Raw genomic sequence first — 24,517 nt, 5'->3', positions numbered from 1 at the left:
ATAAACGGTACCACTTAAAATCTTAGCAATTTGTCTTTGTCAGATAAAACTAAAGACAGGCTCTCAGTTCTCACTTCATGCTTTTGTCTCTGATGGTCTACAGTCCTGAAATACAAATGTTAATGAAACTATCAGATAGCTAGAAATAATCCATATAAACCATAAGGGCAATATCATGGTTTTTGTCAAGATGAAACTCATGTAAATTATAATTGCAGTATTTGAAACCACCACAATAAATGAAGAGATGTGACAACACCCACACGTTAAACAAATAAGCCAGATGAGAAGACAAGCAATTAATATAAATATGCCCAAACTGAAAAACTTCTTATGCCATGTGATAACAGTGAAAATATGACTGTGTGGTGGAAGTCAAAAGACCTAAGTTTGGGTCCCAAATGTCACTCTTACTAATTTGAGCTTAGGAAAGTTCCTTCATCTCCCTGAGCCTCAGTTTCCTCATCTGTCAAATGAGAACAATACTGATTACTTTTCTTTTCTTTTCTATTTTTTCTTTCTTTCTTTTTTTTTTTTTTTAAAGATTTTATTTATTTATTTGACAAAGAGAGAGACACAGTGAGAGAGGAAAACACAAGCAGGGGGAGCAGGAGAGGGAGAAGCAGGCTCCCAGCAGGGAGCCCGATGCGGGGCTTGATCCCAGGACCCTGGGATCATGACCCAAGCTTAAGGCAAGACGCTTAAAAACTGATCCACCCAGGTGCCCCAATACTGGTTACTTTTCATGATTTGCTGCTGTTGAAGGGAGAAAATCTCAGCCAATAGTAGCAGATCCACTTGACTGACATTCACTCTACCCCTGTCATTATGACAGGACCTTTTACCTTTGTCACTTCATAGCCTCACAGCATCAGGATAGCAGGAGGGGCTGTTAGCCTATTATCTCCATACGACTAAGTTTCATAGGTTTAGAATTTTCTCAGAGTTACACAGTTAATTACGTGGCACAATTTGAGATGCAAACCTAGATTAATCTTGGCCTATGCTCTCTCTCAGGTGCCCAGCTGTCTTCACATAGTACGACTTGCTTTGGTCACACTCTAACTTCCTCAAGAACTGTTTTTCTTTCCGATGTTCCCATTTTATGGGGACCTTTGGGCCTAGAGAAGAAAACTGCAGACAAGAGGTGAGGGTACGCCCAAGGGGATGTCTCTGGCTGTTGCACCAGCTTGGATAACCAGTCCTAAAAGGAATGGGCGCTTCAGCCAAACACATTGCCAGCTCCAAGCCTCCATGAAAATGGAATAGAAAAACAACCTCTTTTTGTGATTTCAAGGATGAGGAAAGCTCCAGCCTAATCAAAAATTTCTGCCATCTAGCAAATGTGGATGCTAGAGTCACTGCAAATGCCTTAGAGTCATTTAAATGGAAAGAGGGAGCAGGACTCCAAAAGGATGGGACACAGAAAGGGTAAAATTTGATGGTAAGAAAGAGACAACATGCACTGCAGTTTGGAGTTTGGCAGAAATAGTGTTGCAAACCAGAAAGGCTGCAATCAGGGTCAAACTCTGCGAGCTGGGAGCCCAGGGGACCCATGGGATGCTGGAATGAAAGAGGAGGCCATGGTTATGACTTGGCTGCATACATGCCCTGGACCCCACACCCCCACAACCAACCTGGATTCCTGGGAGTGTCTCCTGGTGGACAAGGCAGCAGAGAAGCTGGTAGGTGAGTTTGGTTCAACTACCCACATAGCTGATGGAGAGGACCACACCCACAATAAAGAAGTTACAAACACCAGCAGATTTGGAGAAGAGGCAGGAGAGGAACAGGGTGGGGAAAAAAAAGAAATAGAAGTTTTAGTGTCATTCAAGGAGAAAGGTACACTCAAGAAGGCTGTCCTTAAAAAGAACAAAAGTAGCTAGATGATGAGGTGGTTAATAATTCAAAACAAAACGAAAAATCCTCAGAAAAGGGTTCAAAGATTGCACACATATTTTCAGATAGCCTCTGTTTTGAGTAATGTGCTGGATGTGTGACTGGCCTTCACGTCTTTGATGTATCAAAAAGTAACCCACATCTTGTAGATAAGAATTTCAGAGCCTCCTAACTTAGTTTTTGGGTATCTGTAGGTCAGGAGCATTTTGTGCTTCTTAAGTTTAATATTTAAATATTAAGCTTAATAGTAAGAGAAAAGTAGGGCAAATGATTTTTATGGAAATTTGAATGCCTTGTAATCAAGTTTCTATACAATGCTTACCTGTAGGTATGCTCTAGTCCTTTTTTTTTTTTTTCCAAATCAAGTTAGTATGTTAATACCTCAAATCTCAAAAGCTAGAAAGTCACTATAACTATGAAAAAACAATAATATATCTATATCTTATACATCAGATTTATAAGAGCATCAGATATATAACAGATGTATAAGGAGACAGTGAAATTATCTTTGCAACTCCATGGCTGGTAGTTAGCAGTAAATGAAAAGAATTTAAGAAATTTATTGTGTGGATAAAGATGCTAGAAAAGACTAAGGCAGTAAGATATCAGAGCTATAAAAACAGGAGATACCTGATGTGGGGGCATGGGTAGCACCATATGTGGTCATATAAGACCTCCAATCTATGCCATTCACTAAAGGTTATAGTTTCCTCTGAAAGGTTTTTGTCTGCTTTCTTTAGACTTAGTCCTAAAAAAAAAAATCCAATTTATTGATAACATAAAAATTTCCTTTTTAAATTTCACTTTTTGCTTGTAGGCCATATGAAAAAAAATGTACCTTATGTGTGTACTTTGATTTATATTCAGCAGGCATGCTAAAATAATTTATTAATTCTAATAATTAATCTTCAGCTATTTTGTGTTTTCTGTGCACAAAAGCAAATAAACTGCAAATGCTGAGAATTTTGGTTTCTTCTTTGTCACAATTTTTTCTTTTGATCTCTCATTATTGTTTTTCTGTATTGGCTAGGGTCTTCAGTGAAATGTTGAATAGAGTAATGCAAAATCCCTTAAAGTTACTCCAATATGTATTATGCTTCCTGTAGTTCTTTATTAAGGAAGTTCTTGTCTTTTTTATATTTTCCTAATCTTTTTATCCTATCAATCATAAAAGAATGTTGCATTTTATCAGAAGTCTTTTTACAATAATTGATATAACCATATCACTTTCTTCCTTTAGATTGTTAATTTGATGAATTATAATTGATTGGTAATATTAAATCCAGAGATCAACTCAATTTGATTACAAATGTATTATCCTTTTTATATGTTGTGGGACCTAGCTTGCTAGAAATTTGGTTGGAAACTCTTTTTCCCTCTGTGATCATGAATAAGATTGACTGTATTTCCTTTCTTCCCTTGTCAGATTGGTATCAAGGTTATGCCAGTTTCATAAAAGAGATTTAGGGTATTTCTCTTCTATTTGCTGGAAGAGCTCAGGTGGTACAGGAATTAACTAGTCTAGTGAGGCTGTCTGGGAATGGAGCTCTCTGTTGGCAGGGTTTTAACTAAAATCAATATTTCTAATGTTTATCATGGTTCCTATTTCTTCTTCAGTTACTTTGGTAGGTTCTGTTTTTATTTAAAATTGCCATTTTAATCCTAGTTGTATGTATGTGTATGTGTGTGTGTGTGTGTGTGTGTGTGTGTGTATTGATATGATGCTTTATACTATTACTATAATTTTGCCTATAGTATCTGTAGGGTTTTTTCTGTTGTTGTTCATTTGTGTTTTTGTCACTCCTAAAATCGTGGTTTTGTGCTTCACCTATCCCCTTTTTAAATTAAATGGGTCGGGGATTTTTGCCTTTTCAAAGAAACATCTTTGATTTAGAATCTATGTTTATTTTCGATCATATAATTTCAGATCTCATTATTATTTACTTTCTTTGAGGCTATTTTGTTGTTCCTTTTTAAAATCTCAAGAGATCAATATTTACTATCATCTTTAGGCTTTCACTTTTTTTTAATGTATGTCTTTAAGGACATGAATTTTTCTCTTATGATGGCTTTACCTGCATTGAAATGTGGTATATTTATTAACCTTCAATTCAAAGACTTTCTAATTTTCATTATAATTTTATTGATTTTATTTCCATTTATATGGAAAATTTCAATCTATCTTTTCATTACTGACTTGTAATAGAATCACATTTTACTCAGATACCATGATGTGGCTAACACTGATCTTTGGTATGACAAATTGCTTTGTAATCCAGGTATGTGGCCAATTTCTGTAAATGTTATATGTCATCTGCAGGTTTGGGTTATCATAGTTTAGGTATGTACATTAAGTTAAGTTGATTATGATAGATCTTCTAAGTATATACTGACATTTTTTGGATAAATTATTTTGTATTTCTGTCCATTTTTTATTTTATTTTAAATAGTTAGAATCCAAACATCTACTCTTTTTATTTAATTTCTGTCCATTTGTTATATGAATACACATTTAAAATGCAGGTATGCCTTACTGATTATTCAACCCTTTTCATCATGCAGTGACATAGTCAACTTCCAGCAATGCTCTTTAGTTTTAAAGGTTATTTTGTCTGATAAAGCAACATCAATTTTCTTGGATTAGCTACTTAATTGTGTTTTTTTTCCATTCTTTTAGTATTTTATGTTTTAAATATGTCTTACTTTCTTTGATTTTGCAAAATCCAAATGATAATCTTTGCATTTTCTCTGGAGCATCTAGTCCATTTACTTTTAATGTAATTACTGATATGTACAAAATCCTTCATAATTTTACTTAGTAACGCTCCCAGTTTTTGCCTGTGAGAAAATATCTTTATTTATTCTTGCAGGATATTTTCACAAAGCATAGATTTCTAAACTGGCAACCCTATCCCTCATATTGTGAAGAAATCACCTCATTATCTTTGGTTCCCATTGTTGCTTTGTTTGATACAAGCTCTCAATCTAATTGTTAGCTTTTAAAGGTAATGTATCTTTTTTTCTAGCTACTTTTAACATTTCGTTTTTCTTTGATGGCCTGGTGATATTTAGCTAATAAAATCTTATGATGATATCAACCTATAAATTCTATTAGTAAATTTTAAATGTACTAAAATTCAGTCATTTTCAGCAAGAGGACTGGTGAATAACTTTGTTATATTCCTGGAATTAGAACTCATAGTTATTTCAGATTTATCTGATGGTGTGGGGAAGGACACAGAGAGAGGAAAATAGAACCAACAGGTCTTAAGGAAGAGAAAAATGCAGGTTAAAAACAACCCATTTCCTGAAAAGCTTTTCATGAAGAATGAGAAGCAGTGGGATGGAGAAGGGAGTAGATAATTAAGTGACCTAAAGTTATATTTAGTCACTCAGACATTTCATGCAAGAGCAGGACACTATAGCAAAAGCAGAAACAATGATGGCAATAATGTTTATTATATATCTCCCCTTAGAAGTTAAATAAAGCCATCTTCATCTTTTATAAAGATTAATATACAGCTGATGTGATTTACATTTTTCAGGATGGACCTGATTTCAAATCATTTACAGAACTGTACTTCAAAAACACATATTTGGCAGGTTAAGTGCTGAAAAGTTTGGAAAGTTTGAAAAATATGGTCTTCATATATAGATAAATATAGCACACAATCTTTTTCTAGGAAAGCAGGCATACTTTAAAGCAAGTTTACCTCTACACAATATATCAAAATACCAAGGCACAGAAAACACAATAACTGAATTTACTGATAATCATTAAATATTATATTTTTGTGTTATAAATTCATTATAACAATATGTTATCATTGTGTGTATAGATTTCATTTTGTAGAAAAAGCCTAAGTAAGTGACTCACATACAGAATTCAGATAGGATGCATGCTATCTCCTTACCAGATCTAAATTGCTTTCTCCGCAACACATTTTTTACCCTAATGGAAGTTGAGTAGCACAATCCAATATGTTAGAGTGACAGGTAGAATGATCAATTTTTCTATCACTGTACTCTAGTTTAATTTTTTTAAAAAAGCAATTTAAAAATGATCAGGTTTTAGAATGAGATGCAGACATCAAGGAAAGAATCCAAACATCTACTCTTTTCTCAGGGGTTCATGCAACTAAAAAAATAAGAAACTGGAATAATTGATATTACTGGTAAACTATATCTTTGCACAAATTTAGATAAATTATTTTTAAGCCAACTATCCATTTATAAGGTTACCCACCTAAAAAAGCATTTTTTAATGGTATAGCAACATTCTTCCTTTTTTGTGTAAATCATATTCCTGATTCCAAGTGACTCTATCAGATACCATGAGGCATCATTGAACAGTCCCAATAGTATTTTTTCATCTAGATTAATCTCAATTATTGAAGTTTAAAGGATATGTTTTTCTTATTTCATCTTTAAAGCTAACTTTGCCCAATCCTGCTTTTGGGAGGTGAAATCGAGGCCTAGAGCTAAGATCAGCATCTCTGTTGGAAAGTCAGCAATGAATACTCTCGTCACTTATTCTGTGGTACCTATCTCTGAAACAAAATTTGACATTTGCTTTCTAAAGCTAGAAATGAGAACAGAGCAATCAGAACACAAATGATTAAATAGTTAGAATCTACATGCAACTCTTATTAATGAAAACCTCAAGTATTATGTCACATACGAATTACAGCAACCTAAAAGGTCACCCAGTAAAAAGACCATAAAATGCATTCAAATATGCATTTCAGATTGTATAATTCCATAGATTCCCAAATAGCCAAGATTCAAGACACCTTGACTTGTTCTTGGAAATCACATTTCATCCTTTCTAGGGGACACGGAGCAGGAATTTTACTGAGGCTGAGCAGATGAACGTGTTTCATCATTATTAGGACAATATAACCATTGTCACAGCAGGTTGAGGCTGTTGCCTCATTAGATGCCACTGAGAAAAGTGAACCAAGAGCAGTCAGCAAATCCAACTAGGGAGATTATGTAAAGAGATTTCCAGGCTGTTTGGCGCCTTGAAACACTCACTCTCTTATTTCCAAGTGTTCAAAGTACAATAAACATGTTTCTGAGACAAATCCTGTGATTTAATATTTAATGGCAAGTTATAGTTGCAAACAGGCAATCAAATAGCTATGTGGCACAGGCAAAGAGGGAAAACAAAGGCTCAAAGTTTAGGAGCTGCCGTTAATTATAGCTCAGGGAGAGAAAGCAACAGACCATCCAGCTTATTAGACTGGTTCTCAGCAAAGTGAAATGAATGTGTCCTAGACAGGGGATCATCCTTCTTAGAAAGGTCTTTCCTTTTGAAAGATTTAAGCTAAAATATGCCAACCAAGAGAAGAAGAGTTTTTCTTTCCTCTTCAACACTGGTTTCAAGATAAGACTACTATCTTTTATGTATACCTTCACAGTGTCTACGTTTTGATTTCTCAGAGAATCTGATGTGCATGTCTCAAATGTAGCTACATCCTGACTGTGAGAGACCTACAAACAGCAACCACAAGGAAACCTTACTTATATCAATGTTCTTGATGTATGCTTAGGATTGCCTAAAGGGCTCAGTTCTTTCCCCCTGTAGATGAATGAAGTTTACATCTCCAAAAAAAATGACAAGAGTTAGGGCTAATGTCAATAAATAGTCAGTTATATATCTCAATCATTTTGACCCACCAATTCAGATTTACCTCTGAGCCTTTCTTAGGCAAGATGTTCGAGAAACACACAAGCAATTAATTTTTCCTGAAATGCTCAAACAAAAAGACATTTCTTTTTAACAATGTGTTAAGTTCTAATAGCCACTTTACAAGCAGAAAGGGCAGAATGGAACATAAGCCTTTCTAAGCAATTATAAAACTAAATAGAAATCTGCAGGCACCTTTTTTTTTTTTTTAAATTTCTTTCAATAAATAGGTACTGAGCACCAAGCATTGTATGAAGTGGTCAAGACACTACAAGAACAAAACCAAAAGCCCTGCCTTCATGGCATTTATGTTGCACTGGTGGAGAGAAACAAACAAACAAACATATAAAAGTAGAACATGTAAAAGATTAAGGAAAATAATACTTGAATATTACTCTGATGAAGTTGAATATTTTCACATAGGTTGTTTGGTTTTCTTTGCACACAAGCAATGAGAATTAGGTCAAGAAACATTAACACACAAGTTCAAGTTAAATAATTTGGCCAAAATCACACAGCACATCAAAGAACATCTTACACCCAGGTCTTCCAATTCCATGCCTTGGGATTTTTTTCCACTACAAAGCACTGTCTACACAGTACCCAAAGTAAATTAAATGCTCCCAAAGAGTTGTGTATTGAATACCATGGAGATGAGATATCCAAATGATCTGAAAGAATAAATATACATCTGAATATTTCAGGGTTCTCCACTCACAGGCTCAGAGGGAGCAGGACTCTATAAGAATAGAATGAAGCAGCCAGATAATTAGCAAGGGAACACCTGTTATTTCCGTTTCTTATTCGTTTTTTTATAGAAATTACTTTCAGAGGGATTCGGAGTCTATTTGCCTCCTTACAGATATTTCTATAGCTTTGGCCTATTAATACAGGAGTAAAGAAACATCATTTTGGTGGAAAGTCAATGGAAGAAAGAGAGAAGCATATGTTCTTAAAGGCAGGGATAGCTCACAGAGACCCTGGAATTTGGAAGAGCTGGACTGCTTTACAATTGCTAGGAAAGCCTTCTTTGGAGAGTCTTGAAAATGAACACCTCGGCTGCAATTTGGATTATTTGGATGGCCACAGAAGCTCAGTAGTTGTTCTGTTTAAGTTGAATAATTATGATTCTTGAAAGTAAAGTTACCAAGAAAAACAAGGAACCAAAGTTTCAATAATGTTGCTATTCATTAAGCTGTATTCCCCTGGTTCAGAATGCACAAGACTGATGTGGAAATGCCAGGGGCAAAACAGCATGCCAAGTTCTGTGAAGCTAATTATGACTGATATGTTTGCAGAAAGTCAGGAATAATACAGCAGAATGGACACCACACTCACAGGTTCATTTCATCCATGACTTTGCACTAAAACCAAGCAACAGGGAAAAGGCAGCAATTATCTAGTGAATTTAACCAGTGCTGATGTTTAGGGTCGATCACGCATTAGAACAACTTCCTAATTATTGTACCAATTGTCCACCAACTGCCTTGTGGAAACAGTGGAATCAGGATTCTAGTCTGGATTGTGGGAACCCCAGGTCTGAGCTCTCCCACCACTGTCTTGCTAACCAACTTGGATATAGTCCAGGTTTCTAAACATGATGTCAAAGCAAAAATTATACCAAAGTTAACCAGGTCAGGAAGACTTTATATAGGGCAAAAGGAGAGAATGTAGTCTAAATTCAACTCCCTGCAAACAAAGAGGAGGACAGTTTTTAAGAGCAGAGGTGGTTGTGGTGTTAGTTGGAATTAGCAAAGGAAAAGTAAACTTTCTCATATCTTCATGGTAGGAGACAGTTTTATAACTTAGAGCAAAGGTGCCTATAGAAGTGAGGCTCTTTCCTTCCTATAGAAACTGGGAGATCTGGGTGCTATCTCCAGCTGCCAGGTAAGGGTTTTAATATAAAACCTTCATCCCTGTGAGGAAGGCAGAAATGGTCCAAAATACAGATTAAAGAGGAGTAATTCCAGCTTAGTTCAGTGTTCTGAATGAATCTGAGAGGCGATGTTGTCAGTGGCATCTGTGGGCTGAGAAGCAGGAGTTGTGCAATGTTGTGGGATGTACATCTTCTCAACAACAAGGACATTCAAATGATCTTAGAACTATATGAACCCTCTCAATCAAATGCTTTGATACATTTATTTGGTTAAGAGTAGACTTTTGTATACCGGTCAAGGATACTTTGATGGGACAATGAATATTTTTGACGTGTACTTTGTCAACATATTCTAAACCTTTGCATATTTGTAAGGTAATAAATGTTTGGATCCAGGGTCCTAGACTCAGTTCCTCTTCCCTTACATGGACTTTCCTGGTCTCCCCTTGGAGATATTAACATCTATGTTCTCTGCACTCATAGGTAAATTTGGCTCAAGAATTACCAGGTAAAATGTATATTTAATTTATTCACCTTCCTTGATGCCTTCTTATACATTTAATCTAAATTACTACCTACCCATTAAAAAATGACTAATAATTATGAGATATTTTAGAAACACTAAGACTTCTGTAATCTTAACTACAGTGAATATTCCAGAAGATTGAAATATTAAATTGTACCTGCATGACTTCATTAGATAATTTGCTCATCTGCCGACAATGTTTGTACAAATAGAAAAGGTTTTCAGCAGTGCCATTCCCTGGAGAAAATCTGGTAAACTGAAAGTCATTGGACCTTATCCCCCCCAAAGAGCAGGTGTCCTAGTTATTCATGAGCCAGTCCCTGAAGCTTCAAAATCGTTAAGAAAGCAAACCAACAGACAGATAACAATCAGTCTCCAGAGAAGATCCTTCTCACTTGAGTGTTTTTCTCTGTGCATTGCATCAACACCTTCAATGTCTGTTTTCTGTTGATGAGTTCAAAGACTGTGACTTTTTATCTAAATCAAATGCTAATCAATTGAAATAAATCTTGCAAAGGATGCAGGGATCAGAAAGGAGAAGAAAATGATATCGGAGAACTCTTTATCACATGTCAAACAATCTGCAAACGAGCAAGTGGTAGAGTGAGATCAGTTAACATTGGAAGAAGAGAAAATCAATGAGTGGGATAACGTGACAAATATTTTCACAAGAGACTGACTTGAGAATCAAAGAATTAAAGGGAGCACTGGCAAAATGGATGAGGCTGCTGCATATAGTACTAACTCTGTTAATGATATTATGGTCAAAATGCCATGTTAACAGACAATTTTGAAGGGAAAATTACGACCATCCAACCCAGTCAACACCTAATCCATTGTTGTCTTATCATGCAACTCTTGTTATTTTTTAAATATTGGTAAAATGAACTAATTTTTATAAATTTTATGATTTTTCAGATAAATTTCTAGTCAAATACATTAATTGTCTTCATTATTTAATGACACTTACTCTTCTTTATAGTGAATTTACTTCATTTGCCCTTTTTCGGGTTCCTGTCATCCTCACATGATGAAGATGGCATTCAAGTCACTAGGTTTCATTTTCTCCTCTCAAGTAAAGCAAGTAAGTCCTCCCAAGTATTTTTTTTCCCCCTCTCCCAAACAACCACACCAGTCACATACAATCTTCAAGGTTAAAACTTGGATTAGATCTCCACATTTTCTGCCTCCCTCTTTATATATGCCCTTATCCATCCTATGGAAAATATCTCAGACCCAGTGGAAAAACGGAGAAAAGTGCCATTGTTAATATTTTGTATCATGATATGTTTTCTTTATGAAGAATGACTATGATCCACAAGGACTGGTGTGATTAAGTCTGGGATGACAGTTTCTCTGGATAACATGTTCTCTGGATACTGAATCACCTTTTTGGATACTTCTTTAATAGTGATTCATATGATGAAACTATAGCTCATTTCCTAACAAGGCTGCAATGAAATCACGACCTTTTTGTCACCTTTGCAAGAAAAAAAGACTAATGGTTTAAAAGAATGCCAGGTCAGCTCACTGACCTGTTGATAATCAGAGAGGTGAAGTGTATGTATCTTTTTAATTGCTATTTTGAAGCACTGTTAATTCATTCAGAAAAAAAAAAAAGTAGAAATTAAAAATCTTCAGGTTATACTGAGTGCATGAGCCAGTAATGAGCACATCAGGTGGGGCCAAGATTTCATAATGCAAAACTGACTTCAACTGGTCCTTTATTTTTTACTTGAATTTGTTGTTGTTGTTTAAATAAATGAGATACATTCTTTATGTGTCTGTATAAATTAAGTGAAAGTACTGGCTACTCAAACTATAAATGAATGAATAAATCTACTCATAGGCATAATCTATCAAGAGTTACTTATTGCATTCTTATGTTATTATTATGTTAAAATTATAAATTTTTAGGACAAAAAACAATTAAGTGTATTGCTTAATACTAAAGTATACAGACAGAAAATTATCAATTCTCCTAGTATCTATGGAAGCAAAATTAAATATTTTAAAATTCCTCTCCTTTTATTTAATACATTTTAATACTTGAAGTATGCTGCAATGTAAAATTTACAAACTAAAAAGGGCACTTTTGGGCACAAATATTTGACACAAATTTATATCCATTATATACACACATACTTTTAAAAATTTATGTATAATATGATAAATAATTAAAAATATATCTCACAAAACTTTAGCGTTCTATTTCATTATATATTTGTTCCGAAAGAGTTGGCTTTACTTTAACGTTACTAATCTAATAATCTTTGGGCACCTGGGTGGCTCAGTCAGTTGAGAAGCTGGCTTCAGCTTATGTCATGATCCCAGAGTCTTGGGATCGAGCCCTGCATCAGGCTTCCTGCTCAGTGGAGAGCCTGCTTCTCCGTCTCCCTGCGCCTGCCACTCTGCCTAGTGCTCTCTATCTCTCCATCAAATAAACAAATAAAATCTTTTTAAAAAAATCTGATAATCATTTTAAAGAAACTGCTTCTAACTCTTTAGATACAATCAAGCTATCATTAAAGAAAGTCTAAAAGTCTAATTAAATATGAATAGACCATTATTTTATATGAGTTCCAATTTGCCACAGATCATTTTAATTCCTCCAATACAAAGGAAAATTTTTGCATTGTTTATAAAGAAAATGATTGATTGTGTGAGTCATTTAATAATGGATATTCCATCTTGTTGCACTCGGAGTTTGTAACAGCTAACAGAAAAGATATATACAGTAAAATGGTAAAACATAAGTTAAAACTCAAGGCTAAGGAAAATAGAAATTATAACAAAAGATCATGGGGCACCTGGGTGGCTCAAATGTCTATGCGTCTGCCTTTGGCTCAGGTCATGATCCCAGGTCCTGGGATGGAGCCCTGCATGGGGCTTAGGGGAAAACCTGCTTAGGGGAAAACCTGCCTCTCCCTCTCCCTCTACTGCTCCCCCTGCTTGTGCTTTCTCTCTCCCTCTCAAATAAATAAATAAAATATTTACAAAAGAGAAATTATAGCAAAAGATCAGTATCATGGTTAAAAACAGCACAGATATTCAGGTAATAAACTCCTACATGGTTGTTATAAGTGAACTTTAAATTTGTTTCTGGGCTTTCTGGCAGCTGAAGTGGAGACATGGGCTGTTCTATAGATATTCTATTTCTTGAGGAAAAGTAGAGAAGATATTTAGATGTGGGTAATAGACAAATTCTGCTGCACCAGAAAATGCCAAGAGCTTCTGTGTTTTGGAGCTTATTATTAGGATTATTTTAAATAAATCCCATGCAATGCGAAGTATAAGAATCAGGAGGTCAGGGTTTTATTACTCACCCCATCTCTCAATATTTGTATGATTTGAGTAATTCATTTAATTTTTTGTGATTTCAATTTATCTGTAAAGGAAGGGCATTGAACAAGATAACCTTTACAGAAGTTCTTTGTAGTTCTAATATCTCATGTTTGCTAGGTTCCCACCTCTCCAGTACAGAAAGAAAACACTTGATCTTTCAAAAAATATATTTTATAGGTAAATTTCTTACTAGGGAAGAAATTGTTTTAAGAAGTTGTTTTTAAACAGTTGGTTAAAGAAGTTAGGGGTCATCTGTCAATCTCAATCAAATAAAAGAACTGATCAGCTTGGTTAGCCAGAGAGCAGTCTCTTAGGAAATGAGGAGAAACTAGAGTTAACATGTGCTCAGTATCTACCTCCCAGTATGTTTGCCTCCATCTGCAATGCCACCTGCCCCCAGTATGACATGTAAGGAGGACAGAAACTCAGTCGTACTCTATCTCAGAATCTTGAAGGTGTCAGAAGTGAGTGTCCGATCAATAATTTTCACTAGTCTTCCTTTTCTTCTGTTAACATGCTACCAGAATCACTGTGCAGAATTAGAAGCATCTAATGCAGAGTTTGAGGTCTAATGTGATTGCCTTATCTTGAAAAGGGTGTGCAGTTAAAATAACCTTTAAAAATTCCTTAAGAAATTTATAAATTATGACATGTTGACTTTTGCAAAAAAGTCTTATAACATTATTTGTGTGTGTATGTACTATGTAGAAATATATAATATGTAATCAAAATACAAATAAATATAAACTTACCATGTTTTTAATAATGAGAAAGAGCCGGAGAATGAAATATTTTTAAAAAAGGAAAATAAACGTATAGCATTGAATTTACATGGGTTAAATGTGCTTATGGTATGCCATTATAGCATAAATAGCAGCAGCTCTGGGGGACTGTAAAATGGGAAAGGTGTGAATTGACATCAGGATGAGTATGATTTCCCATTCACACTCCATGTCCTCAGGAGGAGAAACCTGCAGGCCACAGTATTCATTATTATCTGGATCTGGTGCATAGGGCCTGCTTCCTGACTGCTTCAACTAGTCGAGGTGAGTTCCATCTCTCCCTTTCTCCAATCCCATCCTCATATCACTGGATGTTAGTGATGAGGATCTTTCGAAGTCCAAAGCAAAGAAAGAATTCTGTTAGATCAGGCAAAATATGCTAGGTTTTACTGCAGTTTCAAACTCCAAAATCCTGGAAAATTAAAATCTCAAAGGTCTATGTCCTGCTCATGTTATGTATCTATCATGGATTGGCTGAGAGCTCTGCTTCAAGCTGTGGTCACTCTAAAACTCAGGCTGGTGGAGCATGCACTATGTGAAATCTGTTATTCACTATGGCAGAAAGCAGGAGAAATGAAGCAATCATAAATGCCCTCTTTAATACTTCCATTTGGAAAAGACACATGTCCCTTCTACATACTTACAATTGGCCCAAGCAAGTTATATGGCCCAAGCTATATGGCCATAGCTTGCACCAAAGACATGAGCAACTGGAATCCTACCCCATGCTTAGGAACACAGCTAGAAATATTTGCTGAAAACCATTAATGACCATTGCAACAAACAGATGCACCAAAGAGTGAATTCTGTAAGGTCACCAGTTCTACTCTGAACTGCTTTCATGGTCATTTTTTTTTAAAGATTTTATTTTATTTTTTAAATTTTTCTGAGAGACAGAGTACAAGCAGGGGGAGGGGCAGAGGGAGAGAGAGAATCCCAGACAGACTTCCTGCTAAGCATGGAGCTAACATGGGGCTCTATCTCACACCCTGAGATCATGACCTGAGCCAAAACCAAGAGTCTAATCCTTAATCAACTGAGCCACCCAGGTGCCCCCTGGTTTTATGTTCTTAAATAAACTTCAGGAACTGGGTCATTATGTCAGTTCAGCTACAATGAATGACTCATATATAGCAGTGGAGAAACAAATCATCCTGTCACTTTTCCCTTTTATTTAAGAAAAAAAAGGAGAGAGAGAAAAAGAGAAAGGGAGAGAGAGAGAGAGAGAGGGCACTCTTAGTATAATCTCAAGTGCCATTTCAGAGCTAGCATGATGAATTTTTTAGTTAAATTAACGCCTGTTGTGACCCTCAAAGATTCCATTTTCAAATCCCCAGAACCTGTGCATATGTTGTTATATGGCAAAGTAGAATCAAGTTTCAAGATGGAATTAAGGTTATTAATCAGCTGACCTTGATGTAGGGAGATTATCCTGAATGATCTGGAAGGATCCAATGTAATTTTTACAATTTTATAATTTTTACAAGTGCAAAAGGGAGGCAGAACAAGAGGTCAGAAACCAGAAAGATGTGATGTGAGAACACAAGCCACCATTGCTGCCTTTGAAGATGGAGGAAAGGTGTCATCAAGAAAATGTTATAAGCAGCCTTTGAAAGTTGGAAAAGGCAAGAAAACAAATTCCTCCATAAAGTCTCCAGAAAAAAATACAGAATTGGGAAGACACTGATTTTATTCCAGTGAGACCCATAGCAGACTTCCAATGTAGAGAACTGTAAGATAATAAATTTATGTTGATCTAAGCCAATAATTTTACAATTTGTTAAAGCAAAATAGAAAAACTAATATAATACCTTTATTTTTTTAAACTAACTTGTACTTCTAAAACCATGGCTACTCTAAGAGGTTCCAATAACTATTTCAATAATTTGGCCATGCAATATGTATTTTAAATTAAAGGAATAAAAAGAAGCACACTGGTCTGCATATTATTTCTTTAGAGAGAAATTCTCTCAAACCATAGGTCTAATATGCCATCTCTTCTATTTCCTACAGAGTGTAGCTTGATATGCAGGTAGATTTTTCAGTGCCTGGATTCTTATACCTCTTTGGGAACAGATACAAACTTTTTTTCATTCATGTGCTTGACTCCACTGGCAGTCATGTGCTGGGTTTCCACTGCTTTCTTGTTGTTGTGTCAAAGTCTCTTGCAACATCCACCTATCTTCACAGTTGCTTTTGATTTAGGGATCATAGTTGAATCAAAAAACATTTAGCAAAAGAAATGCATGTTGAAATTATATACTATGGTCATGGAGAGCAAGAATAATTTCTTATTCACCATTATATATATATGCCTCAGCAACTTTCTTAGAAGTTCAAAAATACCTGAAATACATGAAGCCATGTGGCATGAATAAGTGTCTTGGAGGCCTCCAGAGTAGGAAGGTGCATGTATTAGGAAACAGAAAAGGACAATGATGTAGTTTGGCAACCTTCAAACACTGGAATTTAAAAAGCAGTGTTCAATTTCTGACTCTGTCTCTCACTAGTTGTATCATCTTGGACAAGTCATTTAACTTTTCTAAGCCTAAATTTCTTTATCTTTAAAATGGGAAAAAATAATTGCACTGACTTCCAGTTTCCACTGCAGGAAATTCTATTACCCTATACATAATACCAGACTTTTAATAAAAGTTATAAGACATGTTAAAAGCCAATGAGGAAATTTAAAAAAAAACAAAACAAAACAACAACAACAACAAAACACTTTCAAGGGACAAAGCAACTGGCAGAACCAGACTTGACTCTGTCACCAATGTTCAAACTATCTGACAAAGAATTCAAAATGATTATTAGTTTAATGACTCTGATGGAAAAAGTACACTGTATGCAAGCTGACATGGGCAATTTCTGTAGAGACATAAAACTATAAGAAAAATCAAATAGGCATGTTAGAAATGCAAACCACTTAATGGAATGAAGAACACCTCTAACAAATTCTTCAGTAGAATCAAGTTAGCTCAGGAAAGAATCAATGAACTTGAGGTTGGCCAATACAAATTACTTAAACTGAAACAAAAGGAGAAAAAATAGAATAAAAAACCAACTAACTAAACAAAAATGGAAGTGAGTATTTAAGAACTGTATTCTGATATATGCACAATTGGAATTCTTGAAGAAAAAGAGAGAATAAGAACAGGGTAGGGAATAAGAGATCATGGATTATTTTTTTTCAGAGTTAATAACAGACACTAAACCACAGATCCTAAGAAGCTCAGACAATACCATGTGGGATAAATACAACACACACACACACACACCTTGGCAAATTACATTTAAATTGTTCTAAATAAAAGATTAAAAAGAACATTTTGAAGGCAGGCAGGGAAAAAGGTCATGTAACATAGAGAGGAGCAAAAATAAAAATGAAAACAGTTTCTTAGCACAAACCATAAAAACCAAAGGACAATGGAGTGATAGCTTTAAAACAATTAAAGAAAAAGTATCTTGCAAACACAGACAGCTATAGTCCAAATAATATGATTCAAAAAGTAAAGGGAAAATAGCCTTTCTCAGGCAAACAAAAATAGAAAATTCACTGCCAGCAGACATTTCTTATAGGAAAAGTTAAAGAAAGTTTTATTTACAGAAGCTTGGCTCTACACAGATAAAGTGTCAGAAATGGAATATATGAGGGTAAAATGAAATTTACTATTTTCTTATTTCCAATTACTCTAAGAAACAGCTTACTTGTAAAGCAAACATAATAGCAATAAATAGTGTTTACAGCATACACAAAAACAAAATATATGACAATAGCATGAAGAGAATTTGGATATATACCTGTAGGAGATTTACACTGGGTATGAAGTGGTTTATTTTAATTTGAAGGTAAATAATGAAAGCTAGTAATGATATACATAAATTCCTTTTTTAAATACTTATTTATTTAATTTATAGAGCGATAGAGAAAGCATGGAGGAGAGGGATAGAGGAGAGAGAGTCCAAGCGGACTCCATGCGTAGGGCTTGATCCCATGACCCTGAGATCAAGACCCAAGTAGAAATCAAGAGTCAGACATTTAACCAATTAATCCACCCAGACACCCCTATAAATTCTAAACCATAAGGTTATCACAAATTTTTTAAAAAGAAGTATAAACAAATAAATTAATAAAGATAAAAGGAATCATTAAAAAATTATCAACCCAGTGGAAGGCAGAAAAGAGGAGAAAAGAAACAAATAACAGATAACACAAACAGAAAATAATTAGTCAGTTGGTGAATTTTAATCCAGACTTTCTAGAATCATAATAAATGTAAATGGTCTAAACATACCAATTAAAAGAAAGAGATTATCAGATGGGATTTTTAAAAAGTAAAATACAAAAGCCTATCTATAAGAAACAACTTTAAACATGAAGACTAAGGTTAGGAGAAAAAAGAAGGAAAAAGTTAAGCCAAGAGGAAGCTGCAGTAGCTATTCCAAGATCATTTAAAGTGTGCTTCATGTCTGAGTTATGTGGGCTATTCCCCAACACTGATTTCAAAAATCTATCATGAAACAGTTGAATTTGGAGGAGTTTATCAAGTATGATAAGCAGAAACAGCTAAAAGTTCACTGCTCCTTATACTTCACACACACTATCTCAAGTCTTCCAGTTTGCCCCAATGTGGGCAAACTTCTAAGTAGTAAAACCGAGATACTGTACTGTGTTCTTTACAACAAATAAAATTTTATTGTACTTTCTGTGAACATTATGCTCCTCTCCCTATGGCAGGATAATTAAAAACAAGCTGGGCTTTCTATTGGATGCTTCTGTTCTTTCAAATGCCTTAATTTCATGTGTCTCTTTCAGAAGAATGAGATGTTCATCTGTATCATGCACAACCAAAGGACACTGCTACAATAAAGCCTATAGCAGTACAAGTTAGAAGTAAAAGGGACCTAGAAGAGCAGAATATTCGGGGTATATGTTATGACATCTAAGAGATGACAGAGGAATTGAGCAACATGCTGAGACACTCACAGCCATCACTTTCAGAACAGGACTAAACCCCAGGTCTCCTTCCATCAAATACATCACTGTTTCCTCTTTTTCACTTTACAAGTCTCTGTAGCTGTTGACTCTCATGCACAGAATAAAACCCCATTAAAATGACTAGTACCAGACAAAGCCAACCCCTTGTGAATGAGACAAGCTTTTACAGTTCATTTTTAAAAATTGAGTATTTAGTAGCAGATACATATTCTACCACAGGAACCACATGGAGAGAGGGACCAGAATGTCTTCAGAGTCTCTGTCTCTTCTCCAGATACCTGTTACCCTGAGGCAATGTGGATCTCAGAGTCCTTGGCACCAAAACTAATTTCCACTTTCTTTCTTTGTAGGAAACAGCACCTCTTGGGCCACATTTCTTTGTGAATTCTGAGTTGGAGAATGTGGTCAAGTCAGAGCTGCTTTTTGAAGAGAGCATGACTTTCAGGATAGAGAATGGTTGTGGTTTATACTTAAGACATTATCTGTTATTTGTCCCTTCTCCTCTATTTGTTAAGAGTGATAGATTCATCTTTTCTGAGAGTTTCAGATAAATAGAATACAGAAGTGTAATACTCTTAAATACTTCCTTTTGTATGAAATTCGTACACAGAAGTGTAACACTCTTGAATATTTCCTTTCGTATGAATCTGAAAACAGATAACCTTTCAATAAAAACTTGTTGACAGAAGACCATAGTCTAGTTTACAGTATTGGGTTGTTTGCTCCATTAAAAGAAAGGAAATCCCATTTTTTTTTTTCTTTTTCCCTAGAACTAGCATTCTTAGAGGAAAAGCATTGAGATTTTGGTGAAATGTTGCTAGGTTAATCTTAGGTTTGTTAAAATAAATTCACAGGAAATCTCTATCAAAATACCTTGTTTTCTCAAAAGTTCATCTTTGATAATTTTCTCAAAGTGTCATATAAAAACTAAATTACTAAAATAGAATCCAGTAGGCAAAACAAAACAAAAAAGTATAAAAATGTAAGTGATTTAGGAAATGAGACAGCCCCTTTCTTAAATTTCAAATTAAACCTTAGATAGTTGACAAAGTTGACAAATTATTTCTGTTTACAAAAATAGTATTTTCAGTATTAGTTGATTTTAAAAGATGATCTTGCTTTTAGGCTGCCCCCATGTGTTCTAAAGATATTAGTGTTTGTCCAAAATGTACACCAAAATCTCTTTTGGAAGGAAGTGTGGATTTTTTAGTCAGTACAAGAAAGAAAGCCTCACCTGAAGCCAGAAGAACTCTGTGGATGACCCAGCTCTGCTACTGTTGTGTGACCTTCTAAATCTAATTATTTTCCTCATTTAATTTCCTTTTGCTTCAAATTTTTCAAGTAAGAAATAGAGATAATTATATCCATCATATTAACTCACCAGGATATGATGATCAAACAATTTAATAAACTAATACTTCATAAAATATAAACCTTATTTTATACATACCAGTTGTATGATTATATGATTTACCTATATAATTGGGACTTACAGGGGTAGCTATTGTATTGTAGCACCATGAACTACAGAAACAAAACATGCTGGGTGAGAGTCTTTAGATATTCTTTTATTTTCAAAATGGCTACTTGTATGACCTTAGCAAATCAAATAAACTTCTTGTAAAATAGATAACTAAAAAAATTTCCCCCTTTTTTATGTTTTCTTCTTGAACTTGAGTACTAGTTGGGACACACTTGGCTTCTGGATCTATAATGCAATTAAGATGGGAACACTTTGTCTTTCCATAGCTCAGACCCATATCTGGAAACACCTTCCAGTTTTGACTGAAAGAACTCTCTACTATAATCCACATAGCTTATTGTGTATTTAAAAATGAAAATATTAACAACTAATTGGAGCTTTCACAGAAGTAATGTAATACAACAGCTTAAAACACAAATAATTCCTTTTTTTAAAAAATGCTTCAAGTATCTAAACTGTATGAATCAAAAACAATTTTGAGATCAATCACTGCAGAACACTGCTTGAATAAAATTTCATCTATATCTTTGGTTCACTGAAAATGTTAAGAAACTGTAAAAGACAACACATGAAAAATTCTATAATTAACTCAATGTATTACTAAATCATTTTGTTTTTCCTACCCAAGTGTTAAACAGAATGTCTTCAACTGCTTTATAATTCTTAAGAGAAACTGATTTATAATCACTGATTTAATTATATTAGATACTGAAAATATTCAGATTTAACACAAATATTGATGGACAACCACTTGATTTTTCTTGATCATTGCCAGTTTCTTAAAAAAAAAAAAAACCTGTAAAACTTCCCAGTCATCAATTCCTTAAGTTCAAAGTTCTTTGGACAAGTGGTATGACTAATATAATAGTTTCACACACTGTTTGGTAATTCTAGTTTATCTTTTGCTTATCAATGCTTCTGGTTTCCAATAAAATATCATGTTTCTTGTATTCATTGAAATAGAGGATCAAATTAGCTATTCTATAAGCTTTAACTGAATATGTCTTATATAAGAAAAGATGTTAATAAAATAGCTGAATTACTACACTGATTTGTGGAAATATGATGTGTTCTGGTAAACAAACAATACTATTCAAATTTCAATGCAATTTGTTGTAGCTGCTATTAAACCTATATTAATATTTTAATAGAATACTACAAGACACAGCAATATCATAGCAGTTGGTCAACTCTTTATAAAATCATTTTTACTGAAATGCAATACAAATAATTTTAAGGAATTATTGGCATAATGAATTTTAATATTTTAGAAATTTTTTAATATTTTAGAAAATGTCCCAGTTTTTGAATAGGAATATAGTCCTTACTCAGGCACTGCACCACCGGCATCTGCAAACCTGTGTGTAAGGCAAGCAAGGTCTTTCTTATCTTAGAGGGATGTCTCTATGGGAATGCTGGAATCACAGTTTACCAATTCAATTCCAAAGATCTTAAGCAGTAGAATAGGGGGTGGAGAAAGTAAAGCCCCAGTGGGCTTTCTTTCAAAGTGTCCCACACTTTTACCTAAAAATCAGTGACAGTATTTTTTTTAATTTTAAACCAAAACACACACACACACACACACACACACACAATCTAAACAAAACAAAAAGCTTCCTGCAATTCTGATTATCCTTATCAGGCATTAGGGCTAAATGGAAAGACTTCGTGGTAGTTTGACCATGTTTGGCCCAGGGTTAGAGATTTTGCACTGGAGAGCAGCTTCGGGCCAGGCATAGAAACCACCAGGGGCCTTTTCAGAACCCTTTGCTGCCCCCACAGAGAAGGGATGCTTAAAGAGGAAATTGCCTGTGGAGCTGGGAAAGCTCTATTTCATTACAGAATATAAATACTTCAAGTCTCTAGATGGCAGCCTTCAACGCGCTTGAAAAGCAGTTTCGTCCTCCTCTGCCACCTCCACTCCACTCTCACCCCCTTCTTGGCTACTTGGCAATATAGTATCAGCTACATGTGTGCCCTAGCCTGCGGATGTTGGGTTTTGCTGCTCTCCAAGAAAGCGAGCTGAAAAATGTTTATTCCTGTGCCTGATGATCTCGGCGGGAAGCTGCCTAGATGGGGGCTTGAGGAAAGGGGGAAGGAAGGGATGACAGCATGAGCAACAGGAAGCCCCTCGCCCAGCAGAGGTGGGACAGGAGCCAGACCGCCGCACCCAGCGGTCTTCAACATTTCCCGCTCTCTGGGTGGATCCTCTGACCTGCACAAAGAACACAAAAGCCACCTGCCCAGCTGAGGGAACACAACCGGTGCTACAACCTCAATTTACCCCTAAACGTTTTGTGGGGGGTTGAAATATAAAAATCTCAGTTTCTCAAATTCACAAAGGACTGAGTGTGAGGGAGCGCGGAACGGGGGCAAAGCGGGGAGAAGGAGACGCAACCCGGGGAAACGCGCTGCTCCCACCTGGCTTGAGTCGAAGGTGGCGTCCCTGAATTACCCCGTGTGGACCCCAGGCTGGGACGGAGGCAGGGGACGCGCTCGGCCAGCGCAGAGTTGTCTAGGATATGGGAACGGGTGGGACTGGACCGGCCCAGGTCCTGCTGTCCCAGGTCTCAAATGTGGCTCAGCCTAGATGTCGTCGGGGATTAGGGGCAATTTCACCACCCCACTCCCCTGCTCTTCTCCCCAACCATTTGCCACCCCGGCAACGGCGGACACTCGCTCAGATCCAGATGGATAAGGATGGGGGTACTTTGCCCGAGTCTTGCTCCCTCCTATTCTCATCCCTACCTTGAAGCGGAGCTCCCCTCAAGGCGCGAAACCCGTGTAGGCTGCGTCCACGGAAAGTGCGGTTCCCGGCTCCCGCCGCGGAGAGCAGACCCCGGGCCCGGCCCCAGAAGCTGGCCGGAGCTGTACCCCAACCCCGAGCCGCCCCGGCGCGCAGGCCGCACCCAGCTCCGCGCCCTGTGGGGCAGTGGACTGGGGTCACCCGTCCCCAGGGTGGCCAGACCCTACCAAGCGTAGACCCTAAAGCCCCGCAAGCTCGAGAGCCACCCGAGGCGCACCGCGGAGTTTGAGGGCCACTGGGTGGGGCAACGGGGAGTGCAGGTCTTACCTGGGTACGGAGAGAAGGGAGTTGCCATCCATTGTCGATGGGCGCGCAGAGAAGAGGCGGAAAGCGCGGGCGAAGGACGGAAGTCTGTGGCGCGAGGATCTGGTTCCCGGAGCGCACGGACGGGCGCGCGCGGGGACAGAGGCGCGCAGGCTGGGACCGCTGTAGGGACACGCTCCGCCCCGGCCGGGAAGCGCTGCGCGCCGTGACCGCTGGATCCCCTCCCGGTCGCCCCGCAGATCTGGCTGGAGCGCGGGGCCAAAGCCGCAGTCCTTCCTGCCCTTCTCCACTGAAGCCCCAGGCAAGGTTGCGGCAGGCTCCCTCTGAGCTTTTCCTGCCTCTCCTGGAGCCCAGTAGAGATGACTCCGACAGAATTTCTCTCTCCCCGCCCCGCCGTAGCGTGTCCTTCCCTCTACCTCTAGGGTATAACAGGTCTCAGCCCCGAAGTTGTTCACCCACTTTCCCACATTCACGCTTTACTGGCAATGTCCATATTCCCCACTGGTCGCGCACCAGTCCTCTGGCTGCTTCTCTAGATCTGGGAGTTTTTTGTTACCTTCTGCAATGTTAGTGGCTGATAACTCCTGGCAATGCAATGCTCTCCTTGATCCCCCAACTATTTTCCTTTTACGTAGACTCTCTTTCCTGTTTCGGGTTCTCACAATTCATCTAACTCATTTTGCTTAATTGTGACTCACTTATGCCTTGCTTGTTAGAAGCTTGTGTGCACAGATCTCAAAAGCCATGACAGTGGCCATCCATCAGAGACCAACACCCAGGCCCTGGGAGGAAGGTCTGTAACAAAAATTCCTCAGTGCCTGCTTCAGTATCTCCTTGAGCAA

At 36.8% G+C, this 24,517-nt stretch overlaps 1 protein-coding gene across 6 annotated transcripts in view; it reads right to left on the bottom strand.

Annotated features, from left to right (window-relative positions):
- The window catches only part of SPHKAP (SPHK1 interactor, AKAP domain containing), a 172,233-nt gene extending 148,010 nt beyond the window's left edge, over window positions 1–24,223 (bottom strand). For 4 of the 6 annotated variants that reach the window (XM_059167805.1, XM_059167808.1, XM_059167806.1 and 1 more), the window contains exons 1-2: window positions 23,679–24,223; window positions 1,638–1,716 (exon numbers count right to left, since the gene is read on the bottom strand). In XM_059167805.1, coding sequence (XP_059023788.1) covers window positions 1,638–1,716; window positions 23,679–23,706 — 107 coding nt within the window. In that variant the 5' untranslated portion in view covers window positions 23,707–24,223. Of the gene's footprint in view, window positions 1–1,637; window positions 1,717–23,353; window positions 23,594–23,678 lie in introns of those variants that run through there. The other 2 variants (XM_059167807.1, XM_059167810.1) reach the window with 2 other exon arrangements.
- Between the last annotated feature and the right edge of the window lie 294 nt (window positions 24,224–24,517).

The sequence above is a fragment of the Mustela lutreola genome, chromosome 3 (assembly GCF_030435805.1).
Source record: "Mustela lutreola isolate mMusLut2 chromosome 3, mMusLut2.pri, whole genome shotgun sequence".
Taxonomy (NCBI): Eukaryota; Metazoa; Chordata; class Mammalia; order Carnivora; family Mustelidae; genus Mustela; species Mustela lutreola.
Note: the sequence above shows the minus strand (reverse complement) of the source record. Positions and strands in the feature narration are given on the sequence as shown.